The 13,040-nt window shown below is 42.6% G+C and overlaps 1 protein-coding gene across 1 annotated transcript in view; it reads left to right on the top strand.

Moving 5' to 3' along the window:
- Positions 1-4,635: 4,635 nt before the first annotated feature.
- The window catches only part of LOC115169690 (potassium voltage-gated channel subfamily H member 6-like), a 74,962-nt gene continuing 66,557 nt past the window's right edge, over positions 4,636-13,040 (top strand). Inside the window, exons 1-2 of the mRNA XM_029725579.1 lie at positions 4,636-5,045; positions 5,925-6,155. Coding sequence (XP_029581439.1) covers positions 4,970-5,045; positions 5,925-6,155 — 307 coding nt within the window. The 5' untranslated portion in view covers positions 4,636-4,969. The remainder of the gene's footprint in view (positions 5,046-5,924; positions 6,156-13,040) is intronic.

Below are 13,040 nucleotides of genomic sequence, written 5' to 3'. Positions count from 1 at the left end.
GGCATGTGCCTAGGTACCCTAACCTCCAGGGGGAACACATTGATTTTGTTAATCCGGCTCACTCAGATATCATATTGACATGGCATAAGTCATGGTAAAATGTGTAAAATTGCAGGAAATGTGCTTAAAAACTGCAACAACAACTAAAAAATCTGTAAAGCAAAACTATTTTTTTTTACATTTGTTAATAAAATACTTTTTCTGCTAACAGATCCCTAAGTACGTTTTAAATTATAGTTTTTAATCCCAGAGTTGAATTAATGTGAATGAAGCTACAGCAACCACTGTGATAATGGCTGGGGTTTTGCTTGCTTTTGCTGTTCTCCAAATAGCATTTTATATTTTTTAAATTGTATAGAAATGCAGTAAAAGAGCTTAAACTTTCTTAAAATGTATTGGATGGCACCATTCATAGTCCAATATTTACAAGTGTTTTACGGAAGGGGGATTGGGGGGCAGGTGTTTTAATTGTGCAGTATTTAGCTATCATAAGAGTCTGGTAGCAATAGCTTGGATGTGTGTGTAGTATGAATGTATACTGTATGTGTGGGTGTGTGAGTGTGAGTATGTTTTCTAAGGTGCAGAGAGTCAATGCAGGTGGTCAGTCCAGTGTTCAGCAGTCTGATGGCTTGTCTGACTGAGCCTATTGGTATCAGACCTCATGCTCCGATATTGTCTGCCCGACGGTAAGGGAGTGAACAGCTCATGGCTTGGGTGTGTTGGGTCCTTGATGATTCTGTGGTAGTATATGTCCTGGATGGGTGGAAGCACGGCCCCAGTGATGTACTGGGCCATCTTCACCACCCGCTGGAGAACCTTAAGGTCGTGGAAGAAGAAATTCCTGTACCAGATCGTGATGCAACCAGTCAGGACTTTCGATGGTGCAGGCAGTGGAGGCTGCTGAGGGGAGAACGGCTCATAATAATGACTGGAATGGAGCGAATGGAATGGCATCAAACAGATAGAAACCATGTGTTTGATACTATTCCACTCATTCCCGCTCCAGCCATTACCACAAGCCTGTCCTCCCCATTTAAGGTGCCACCAACCTCCTGGGGTGCAGGGGTAGTATTTGTAGAGGACCCGGGGTGGCATGCCGAATTTCTTCATCCGTCTTAGGAAGTAACGATGCTGTTGCGTCCTCTTGACAAGAGTGGTGGTGGTGTTGGTCCATGTCCTCAGTGATGTGGATGCCGAGGAACCAAAACACTGCTGACTCTCTCAACTGCAGTTCTGTTGATGTGGATCGGGGTATGTTCCCTCTGCTTCCTGTCAACAATCAACTCCTTTGTTTTGCTGATATTGAGGGAGAGTTTGTTGTCCTAGCACCACAATACAAGTTCACTTACCTCCTCCCTATAGGGTGACTCGTCGTTGTTGGTTGTCAGGCCAAAAACCGTGGTGTTGTCAGCAAACTTGATGAGGTGTTGTTGCCAATCCTCACAGCCTGTGGTCTGCCCGTAAGGAAGATTTACAAGTTCATAATTTCCATTATCATAGGTAGCCATGGGTAAGTGTATAGAAATGCCAATGTAGACATTTCAGACAGTTGAGAATGAACAGATGAAATCAGAAAGTATAGTCTATGACATTCTTGAGAACAAAATAATCTGGTTTACCTTTCACAATTCTAATCTGACAGGTAAGACCTGATCGTGGTCTACAAGACCCCCATTAACGGGGCTGTAGTGGAGCGGGTCGAGAGATTCAAGTTCCTTGGTGTCCACATCACCAATGAACTATCATGGTCCAAGCACACAAAGACAGTCGTGCAGAGGGCATGACAAAACCTATTCCCCCTCAGGAGACTGAAAAGAGTTGGCATGGGTCCCCAGATCCTCAAAAAGTTCTACAGCTGCACCGTCAAGAGCATCCTGACTGATTGCATCACCGCCTGGTATGGCAACTGCTCGGCATCTAACCGTAAGGCGCTACAGAGGGTAATGCGTACGGCCCAGTACATCACTGGGGCCAAGCTTCCTGCCATCCAGGACCTATACAGTGAGGGAAAAAAGTATTTGATCCCCTGCTGATTTTGTACGTTTGCCCACTGACAAATAAATGATCAGTCTATCATTTTAATGGTAGGTTTATTTCAACAGTGAGAGACAGAATAACAACAAATAAATCCAGAAAAACGCATGTCAAAAATGTTATAAATTGATTTGCATTTTAATGAGTGAAATAAGTATTTCACCCCCTCTCAATCAGAAAGATTTCTGGCTCTCAGGTGTCTTTTATACAGGTAACGAGCTAAGATTAGGAGCAGACTCTTAAAGGGAGTGCTCCTAATCTCAGCTTGTTACCTGTATAAAAGACACCTGTCCACAGAAGCAATCATTCAATCAGATTCCAAACTCTCCACCATGGCCAAGACCAAAGAGCTCTCCAAGGATGTCAGGGACAAGATTGTAGACCTACACAAGGCTGGAATGGGCTACAAGACCATCGCCAAGCAGCTTGGTGAGAAGGTGACAACAGTTGGTGCGATTATTCGCAAATGGAAGAAACAGAAAAGAACTGTCAACCTCCCTCGGCCTGGGGCTCCATGCAAGATCTCACCTCGTGGAGTTGCAATGATCATGAGAACGGTGAGGAATCAGCCCAGAACTACACGGGAGGATCTTGTCAATGATCCCAAGGCAGCTGGTACCATAGTCACCAAGAAAACAATTGGTAACAAACTATGCCGTGAAGGACTGAAATCCTGCAGCACCCGCAAGGTCCCCCTGCTCAAGAAAGCACATATACATGCCCATCTGCAGTTTGCCAATGAACATCAGAAAGATTCAGAGGACTTCGTGAAAGTCTTGTGGTCAGATGAGACCAAAATGGAGCTCTTTGGCATCAACTTAACTCGCCGTGTTTGGAGGAGGAGGAATGCTGCCTATGACCCCAAGAGCACCATCCCCACCGTCAAACATGGAGGTGGAAACATTATGCTTTGGGGGTGTTTTTCTGCTAAGGGGACAGGACAACTTCACCGCATCAAAGGGACGATGGACAGGGCCATGTACCGTCAAATCTTGGGTGAGAACCTCCTTTCCTCAGCCAGGGCATTGAAAATGGGTCGTGGATGGGTATTCCAGCATGACAATGACCCAAAACACACGGCCAAGGCAACAAAGGAGTGGCTCAATTAGAAGCACATTAAGGTCCTGGAGTGGCCTAGCCAGTCTCCAGACCTTAATCCCATAGAAAATCTGTGGAGGGAGCTGAAGGTTCGAGTTGCCAAACGTCAGCCTTGAAACCTTAATGACTTGGACAAAATCCCTCCTGAGATGTGTGCAAACCTGGTGGCCAACTTCAAGAAACGTCTGACCTCTGTGATTGCCAACAAGGGTTTTGCCACCAAGTACTAAGTTATGTTTTGCAGAGGGGTCAAATACTTATTTCCCTCATTAAAATGCTAATCATTTTATAACATTTTTGACATGCGTTTTTCTGGATTTTTTGTTGTTGTTATTCAAATGCTAATCAAAAATTCAAATAACCCTACCATTAAAATTATAGACTGATAATTTCTTTGTCAGTGGGCAAACGTACAAAATCAGCAGGGGATCAAATACTTTTTTCTCTCACTGTATAATAGGCAGTGTCAGAGGAAAGCCCATAAAAATGTCAGAGACTCCAGTCACCCAAGTCATAGACTGTTTTCTCTGCTACCGCACGGCAAGTGGTACCATAGCACCAAGTCTAGCCATAAGACTGCTAAACAATTAATCAAATGGCCACCGGACTATTTACATTGATACCCCCCATTTGTTTTGTACACTGCTGGTTCTGGCTGTTTAATATCTATGCATAGTCACTTCACCCCTACCTACATGTACATCTTACCTCAGCTAACCTGTACCTCGCACACTGACTCGGTACCGGTACCCCCTGTATATAGCCTCGTTATTGTTATTTTATTGTGTTACTTTTTATTATTTTTGACTTTAGTTTATTTGGTAAATATTTTCTTAACTCTTCTTGTAACTGCATTGTTGGTTAAAGGCTTGTAAGAAAGCATTTTACGGTAAGGTCTACGCTTATTGTATTAGGCGCATGTGACCAAAAAAGTTAGATTTGAATTTGTAACCTGCTGTTGCCACCTGCTGGTCATAGGCTCATACTGTACCAGAATACAAACTATCTGGCAATGTGCTTTCTGTGCCTCTAGATGGCAATCACAACATTCATTCTCTTCTAGATTGAAGGCGCAGGGTTCCAGGTGGTGAGTGAATTATGCTATAAAATGCTAGTAGACTTTTATTGCATACATTTGACATGATCAAATAACTAACCATTTGTTTATCTAAAATAACATAACCTACAAAAATATATATAGTTTAAATATTGCCTTGCTGCGTCTGTGATTGACCTACATCTAAAAGTGTTTCCCTTTGCAATGTCACAATCAATATTCAACACAAAATATGAAAAATAGGCTAAATCTTCTGTTCATTAAAGACATTTCTGTAATATTGCCTTCAACTGTATAAAAAACACAAAACACCATGGACAGAGACGCAACTGACAACAACATCTACGACTTGATAGACCATCATCATTTCAAAAAGCAGGGTTTGCAGCCAAGACATCGTGGGTGGTCAGAGAAACAGGATAATACAGCAACAGTCCCCAGGCACCTGTGAATTGGAATTGCCGCTTCCACTGAACATGAGGCGGTGCTACTTCCAAGTCAAGGATACACCCGTAGCCTAACAACAAAACAGGTTGGCTCATAGCCAATAATGCTGTTCGGGGATTTTTTTATACAAAAACGCCAGGAGTATCTGCTTTTCAAAGTGACGAAAAAAGTAGTTGGAACGTTACATCGCAGGGCTTGGTGGCTGTGATATGTTTCCAGCGGTTTAGTGATTTTAGAGTGACCACATAGGCGAAAGCGGCGCACAGCGGGAGACCACAGCAGTGACAGGAGCGTACCGTCCAACTTTCCAAACCGCGCGAAATACGGACCAAAATGCCTGTTCGGCGGGGACACGTGGCTCCTCAGAACACTTTTCTGCATACAATCATCAGAAAATTCGAAGGACGGAGTAAGATTTTTCCTATTCAACATTTTGGGGAACCCATGGTTAGAAATCCCGTTGGTTAGGGTTTTGGAATAAGATGCAAACAGACTCTTTCTACTTTCAAAGGCTTCTTTTGGCAATAAATGAATTTTTTTTTGAATATTAGGCTATTATTGAAATCTGCATATGTTGAGTTAATAGGTTTAATTAGATCTATGATCTTGCACTGTAAGCTGTTGTGATTCTCTTGTAAAAAAAACCCCAATAAGTATAGTACTGCAAATGTATGAATTATGATAGGACTGTCGGATTTGCACCTTATTTTAATTATGTTTCCTTTCTTGGTATATTAGAATGTTAGGGTACAAATAATGATAAAATCAGATTTAGGCCTATGGGCTATGTTTCTACATGACAGACTTACTGGGAGAGTAATATTTCAAGGATATAAATATAAGGCAGCAGTGTCTATCAGAGCATAAATTTGGCTCATATCCAAACAGGATCAGAAGTTAGTTTCTAAGCAGGATAGGAGAGAGTAAAACAGCTCAATTTCAAAAACTGATATGCATCACTGAATGTTTCCTTCTAGGTACATATTTTGATACCAAAACATAATCTACTTGTTTTTAAGGCTCTAAACAGTTAACAGTTTTTATGTAAACAGTAAGTTTAGTAGTTGAAGATGAAAACAGACTTGCACCTTACAGATGCTCCCATCTTAGATCTCTTGCATGTTTTAATAAATTACTTGGTTATATGCCTTGGTGCAGATCACTGATATGGCATGTGTGGTCAAATAAAATAACGATCTTAAATTGTACTGTAGTAAACTGTATTATATGACAAATTCCATGGACTCTGTAGATTAGAATAATATTGATATATTATTCCTTCCCTCAGATCGCAAGTTCATCATTGCAAATGCTCGTGTGGAAAACTGTGCCATCATCTTCTGCAACGACGCCTTCTGTGGCATGTGTGGGTACACACGCGCTGAGGTCATGCAGAAGCCGTGTACCTGCAGCTTCCTGTATGGGCCGCACACCAAGAGGCCTGCCGTGGCCCAGATGGCCAAGGCTCTGCTGGGCTCCAAGGAGAGGAAGGTGGATATCTCCCTCTACACCAAAGATGGTACGACCCGGCACAGCCCACCAGGGCCTCAGCAGGGCTCTCATTTTATTTTGAAACATCAAACAGAGTTAGGAATATGGGTTGTAAAGTCATCTTACATTTTTGTGATGTATTTTGGTGTCATAACACAATCATAACGTAACAGTGTCATAATAATGACATAGTGTGAAGCAGAAGCGGCTGATTGGACAATGAGGAGACAGACAGGATGTTCTGGTGCTCACCTCTTTTAGAGGCTTTTATTTACAATAATAACAGGCACAGGACAAATTGGCCAATACATTTTGTACAGAAAATAACAAACAGGATGTTGACATAAAGACTTGAATAAATAAAAGACATTGTCAGTATAAACTATTCAACAACAACTTTGCCCATAACAAATCGCAGGTAGGGCTCTATTCTAGCCAACCTGTTACACTACCTGACCAGCCTGCTCTCCTCCTAGGCCAAGTCCAACTGAGCACCTAAGTAGCCTACTCTTTCCAGGAACTATTTTCCGCTAGGAATGTTCCATCATGATAGCCCCAAAACATATTTCTACCATAAATGCATCATTTTCCATGGACATATAACATCATAAACAACCGTTTTACATAACCCCACACTTCAATAACTTGTGCCATAACTTCTTCTTTAAGTCACACAATACACATTCATGAAGTAATTCACCCCTGGGATAATTCATTACTTTGGTTATTCCCATTAACCAATAAATGTTCCTTGATGACTCGCAGACTAATTTCCGTCACGCACACCGGCACTTCAAAAAGAAAACAGCGGGGAGCTTCAAACAAACATCAGGTAGGTTAAATTATATGATTATTCTCTTATTTTTTTGACCAATTTTCATGGTATCCAGTTGGTAGTTACAGTCTTGTCTCATCGCTACAACTCCTGTACAAGAGAGGCAAAGGTCGAGAGTCGTGCGTCCTCCGAAACACAACCCAACCAAGCCTCACTGCTTCTTGACACAATGCCCACTTAACCCAGAAGCACCAATGTGTCAGAGGAAACACCGTACACACACAGTGGGACAGCTAGCACTGCGATGCAGTATCTTAGACCACTGCGCCACTCGGGAGGCCATATGATTATTCTCTTTGATCGTTATTCTAATAATATATTTCACATTGCTAGAGCATGTACCTCTAAAATAGACAGCTTTATACACGGTAGAAACATGGTTAACAAGTTACATTGTTTTAGTTACTGGCGTGCACAAACAACACTTGACTTTGGAACCTTATGTCAAAGTATTGTTGGCAAACGGAATGCGCAACTCTAACCAATATATTTTCTTTTGTTTCAGGATTGTTGGCTATACCTTGAAGAGATACAATAAAGAGTCTTTCTCAAATCAATCATTTGTTTGTGTCATTGTCTATAAGTCACGGACATGCGATCCATGACACATAGTCTATAATATCAGAAGAATATGGTATTTTTTGACCATATAGTTGGTAGAATGATACATTTGCATAATGGAATTATAGACATTCAATTTCCACCATGTTTAGCTCTCAGGGTCCAAATGGTCCATGCTTTTATTACTCTGTTATTTCTCTCATTGCCATTCGAGCAGGCAGAAATACAGTTGGCATGACAAGTTCTGCAAAACTTCTTTCTGCCTGCTTGAACGGCGAATAGCTCAGATACACATGAAAATATGAAATGACCCTGGGAATCAATAGAATATCGCTCAGAGATGCACAAAAATAATAACATTCATTATTTGTACATTTTTCTTTGATGTAAATAATGCAGCTTTCAGAGATATTTGACAGGTTATCAGATGAAAAATCTACTGCTCAGTCTTCAAATGGATCTGACCTGACCAAATCCGTTTTTTATACCCTCAAAACTCCCAGTTCATTAATGTAATAAAGAAAGAACCATTGTCTTATTGATAAAGTACCTAAGCCCATGGGTAAAGCTCAAGGCTAGAGACCAGTATTAATATGACTGTAAGATATACACAGAGTGGTGTTATCGCCGTAACAATTGTTATTACAATATATTCTGTTTTTAAATAGTAAGCCTGTCTCTTTAATGTAGTGATTGGCAGGTGGGAGTAGGAGAATCATAACAATAGTAACAAAAGATAATGAGTCATGATGGCTTGAAGGACGATTACTCACTATGCCGCTCAAATCCCAAAGGTAACCCCTGGATTTTCGAATGGTTGCATAAGAGTCTAACACACAATGTCCCCTCTCTGTTTCAAGGAGCGGAAACCTGGTCTCTGATAATTTTGTATTATTCTGTACGTAAATCTGAGACAGCCCTTTTAATATTTGGTATGTATTAATTTGTGGATGTCCATCCCCTATTTTGTATGATACTGCATGTTATGCATTACAATTTGTATTATATATGTTACCCATTTGCCAAATGTACCAAAAGTTCAGAATTTACAAAACGTATGATATGTTACAAATTCTAGCTAGGTGGCTAACGTTAGCTAGGCTAGGGGTTAGGGTTAGCTAAATGGTTAAGGTTAGGGGAAGGGTTAGCTAAAAGGGTTAAGGTTACAGTTAGGGGAAGGGATAGGTATCATGCTAAGTAGTTGCAAAGTATCTAAAAAGTAGTAAGTAGTTGAAAAGTTGCTAAAATGCTAAAGTTGTCCTTGATGAGATTCGAACTCGTCCACCATCCACCCCGACCAACCACCCTTCTTTCGTTTTTGCCTTAAGTAACCATCTGTCTTTTGTAACCATACCAAACATAACATATCATACTAATTTGAGTGTCCCGGATTTACATTTACTATGTTACGTCTAGTCTATGAGACCAGGCTGATTATATTCACCTTTTAGGTCTTGGCTACAGTACACTTGAGGAGAACTCTGTCACTCAGGAACTCTTTAAATCCGCACTGTGTATACTGATACTCAACATTATATGGCTCAAAAGATGTAAAATACATCAGTTCTCTACTTTGAAATGCAAACACATTGCGGTGATACCAGGTTTAACTGACACTGTTTTCCGGGGATTGCTGCTCATTTCTGTGATTATTATTACACATTTCTGTTTGTCATTAGTATATTTGAGTTCCAGGAATGAATCAATGAATACATACTACAGTGGCCTATTTACCTCAGTGATGAACTGTGAGGACTGAGAAGTCACACCGTGCCAAATCAAGGAGGTATTTTTTCTTTCTGACAAAGACCATTTAAATCTAGTGGGATTTCAGGTAGATTACTAGTGTCTCTCACTGTGAATATGATGAGATCATCTATATGCCTGCCTGCCTGAGAGCTTGGTGTCACGTCCTGACTAGTAAAAGGGGTTGTTTGTTATTGTAGTTTGGTCAGGGCGTGGCAGGGGGTGTTTGTTTAGTGTGTTTCGTTTTTTGGGGGGCAATTTTCTATGTTAGTATATTTCTATGTCTGTGTCTATTTAGTCTATTTCTATGTTCAGGGTTTTGGTTTGGCCTTCAATTAGAAGCAGCTGTTCTTCGTTGCTTTTAATTGGAGGCCATATTTAAGTAAGGGGTTTTTGTCATTGTGTTTGTGGGTAGTTGTTCCGTGTATAGCGTGTTGCCTTACAGGACTGTGGTCGTCGGTGTTTGTTATTTTGTTAAGTGTTCAAGTTTCCTTCTAAATAAAAGAAGATGAGTATGCACATTCCTGCTGCATTTTGGTCTAATCCATACGACGAACGTTACAGAACTACCCACCAACAAAGGTCCAAGAAGCGGGGTAAGGAGCACTGGGAAGAAGGATGGACATGGGAGGAGATGAGGATGAGTATATCCAGGACTATGGAGGATTTAAAGAAGAGGCATCCCCCCCAAACAAATTTTGGGGGGCACACGGGGAGTTGGGCAGAGTCAGGATGGAGACCTGAGCCAACTCCCCGTGCTTATTTTGGGGAGCGACGAATGAAGAAGGCACCGAGCTATGTGTAAATGCGCACTGTATTGCAAAGAAGCATTCAAAGGCCGGTGCGATCTATGGAAGCTCCTCAGCGTGGCCAGGCTATATTGAGCACTCAGTCAAGAAGGGTTGTGCAGGCTGTATGCTCCTGACCTCCAGTGCATCTCCAGGGTCCAGTTTACCCTGTTCCTGCTCCTCGCACTAGCCCGGAGGTGCGTGTTACTAGTCTGGCGCCTCCAAAGCCAGCCCCACGCACCAGGCCTTTAGTGCACCTGCCCAGTCCAGTACATCCTGTTCCTGCTCCTCGCACTAGCCCTGTGGTGCACATCCCTAGTCTGGCGCCTCCAAAGCCAGCCCCACGCACCAGGCCTTTAGTGCACCTGCCCAGTCCAGTACGTCCTGTTCCTGCTCCTCGCACTAGCCTTGAGGTGCGTGTCCCTAGTGTGGCGCCTCCAAAGCCAGCCCCACGCACTAGGCCTTTAGTGTGCCTATACAGTCCGGAGCCGACAGAGACGGCCTACAGTCCGGAGCCGCCAGAGTCGCCCGCCAAGAGGGTCGGCGGCGAGGGACCTCGCTCTAGCTGCGCCACCAAAGTGGGGTGAGCCAGTGGTGGAGCGGGGTCTGCGTCCCGCTCCTGAGCCATCTCCGTAGGGGGGAGGATTGGGAAGGGGGGGTGTTGCACAAGAACCGTCGGTGACGGTGGCCACCCTCCCTTCCCTCCTTTTTAGTTTGGGATTATTTTTGTTTTGGGGTTTCTTTTTGTGTTTTTTTTGTTTGAGGTGCATCCGGGGTCTGCACCTTTGGGGGGGGGGCACTGTCACGTCCTGACCAGTAAAAGGGGTTGTTTGTTATTGTAGTTTGGTCAGGGTGTGGCAGGGGGTGTTTGTTTAGTGTGTGTTTTTTTTATAGGGCAATGTTCTATGTTAGTATATTTCTGTGTCTATTTCTATGTTCAGGGTTTTGGTTTGGCCTTCAATTAGAAGCAGCTGTTCTTCGTTGCTTTTAATTGGAGGCCATATTTAAGTAAGGGGTTTTTGTCACTGTGTTTGTGGGTAGTTGTTCCGTGTATAGCGTGTTGCCTTACAGGACTGTCTTCGTCGGTGTTTGTTATTTTAAGTGTTCAAGTTTCCTTCTAAATAAAAGAAGGTGAGTATGCACATTCCTGATGCATTTTGGTCTAATCCATACGACGAACGTTACACTTGGCTGGCTATGAAGTCCCTGCTCTTGATATACTGGATCTAATGAGTGACTGTATCCAATCCGTAGGCCTAGGCTAAGCATGCTGTGAACCCTGCACTGTTCTTAAATCTACCTCAGAGTACTTTGATATAGACTTATGCAAAATGTATTTATTAATCTCTCATACAAATTTACAACATATTTACGGTATCAGTCTCCAGCAAACAAAAAGTAAAATCTGCCTTTTACATGATTCTATACAATTTCATCTCCGTTCCCAGTCTGGTCTCATAGACTAGATGTAACATAGTAAATGTAAATCCAGGACAGTCAAATTAGTATGATATGTTACGCTTGGTAATGTTAGCCGCCTAGCTAGAATTCGTAACATATCATACGTTTTGCCTTTTTGTAACATATTGTACGTTTTGCAAATTCATAACATATAATACAAATTGTAATTTGTAACATATCATAAGAAATGGGTGATGGGCATCCACAAATTAATACATACCATACGAAACATGACCTATCATACTAAATGGAGTGTCTCGGATTTACAATCTGAATAATACGAAAAGCACTGAGACCAAGTTGCAGCAATAGAATACAGCCCAGCTGGAATACCCTCATCGCTACGGATATAACAGTTGTGTCCACTGCATCCTCAGTTTAATCCTAGTTAACCCACTGAGTGTATGCTCCGTAAATGATAGCTGTACAGTTTTGGTTTGTTTTAAATTAGGTGTTGGCGGTAGGCTTCAGGGTCGCTCAGGGCCATAGCAAAGCTAAATCATTACCATAATAATAAGCTACAGGCAGTGAGTGTAAAGGACATCACGCTGCTTGCTTAGGGAGTACCACTTCCTCCTTCTGAACCCAGGACTACGTGACTGCCCACCCGAAGCGTCTTATCAGTTGCACCATGCAAAAAGCCACCTATTCACTGGCGCTAGTGGGGACACTTCAGACTGAGGAGTAAGTTTCACACATCCTCATGTGCTACATTCACCCCTCAAACTTACTTAACAGCAACCCGTGTTGAGCTGAGCGCAACTGTAGATCCAAGTCACTAGGTACCACTGTAAAGGACATCACGTTGCTTGCTTAGCAAGTATCGCATCCTCCTGATTCGGCTCACACCGAGTCTTGAACCCAGGACCTCTGCCTTGCTTGCACACGTGACTGCCTTCTTGAAGCATCTTACCAGTCTTGAACCATCTTACCACCACACAAAAAGCTAGCCATTCACTGGCGCAAGTGGGGACACTTCAGGCTGAGGAGTAAGTTTCAAACATCCCCATGTGTGGTACAGCTACTGTATACCAATCCCCCCCAACTGAAACAAAGCAGAGCCCAAAGAGGTGAAGGCTGGGGTGGGTGGTGGCAAAGCTATCAGCTGATGAACTATATGTAGTTTACAGCAGCACATTGTTCTAAGATAGCTTGATAGATAGACTGCAGGTCATTCTATAGCATGAAGATTATCTATGAGTAGGATACAGCAGGCACACACCACACTGAGATAGCTTCTCAGAAACAATGGGCTTATTTCTCATGTAACCCACCATCCAGTGTCATCGCTGAGGCAAGATGATCCTGCCATCTTGGTATACGAGAAATAATCCACCCATCTAACTGCACCGTAAATACACTGTACTGAGAGAACTTCTCAGAAACAATGGTCTTATTTCTCATGTGGCGTTCCGCCCGGTGCCATTGCTGAGGCAAGATGAACCTGCCATCTTGGTACAATCTGAAATAATCCACCCATCTAACATGGCACCGTAAATCAGTATGAACCCAGCCAACCACC

Source organism: Salmo trutta, chromosome 31 (assembly GCF_901001165.1).
Source record: "Salmo trutta chromosome 31, fSalTru1.1, whole genome shotgun sequence".
NCBI classification, from domain to species: domain Eukaryota; kingdom Metazoa; phylum Chordata; class Actinopteri; order Salmoniformes; family Salmonidae; genus Salmo; species Salmo trutta.
Note: the sequence above shows the minus strand (reverse complement) of the source record. Positions and strands in the feature narration are given on the sequence as shown.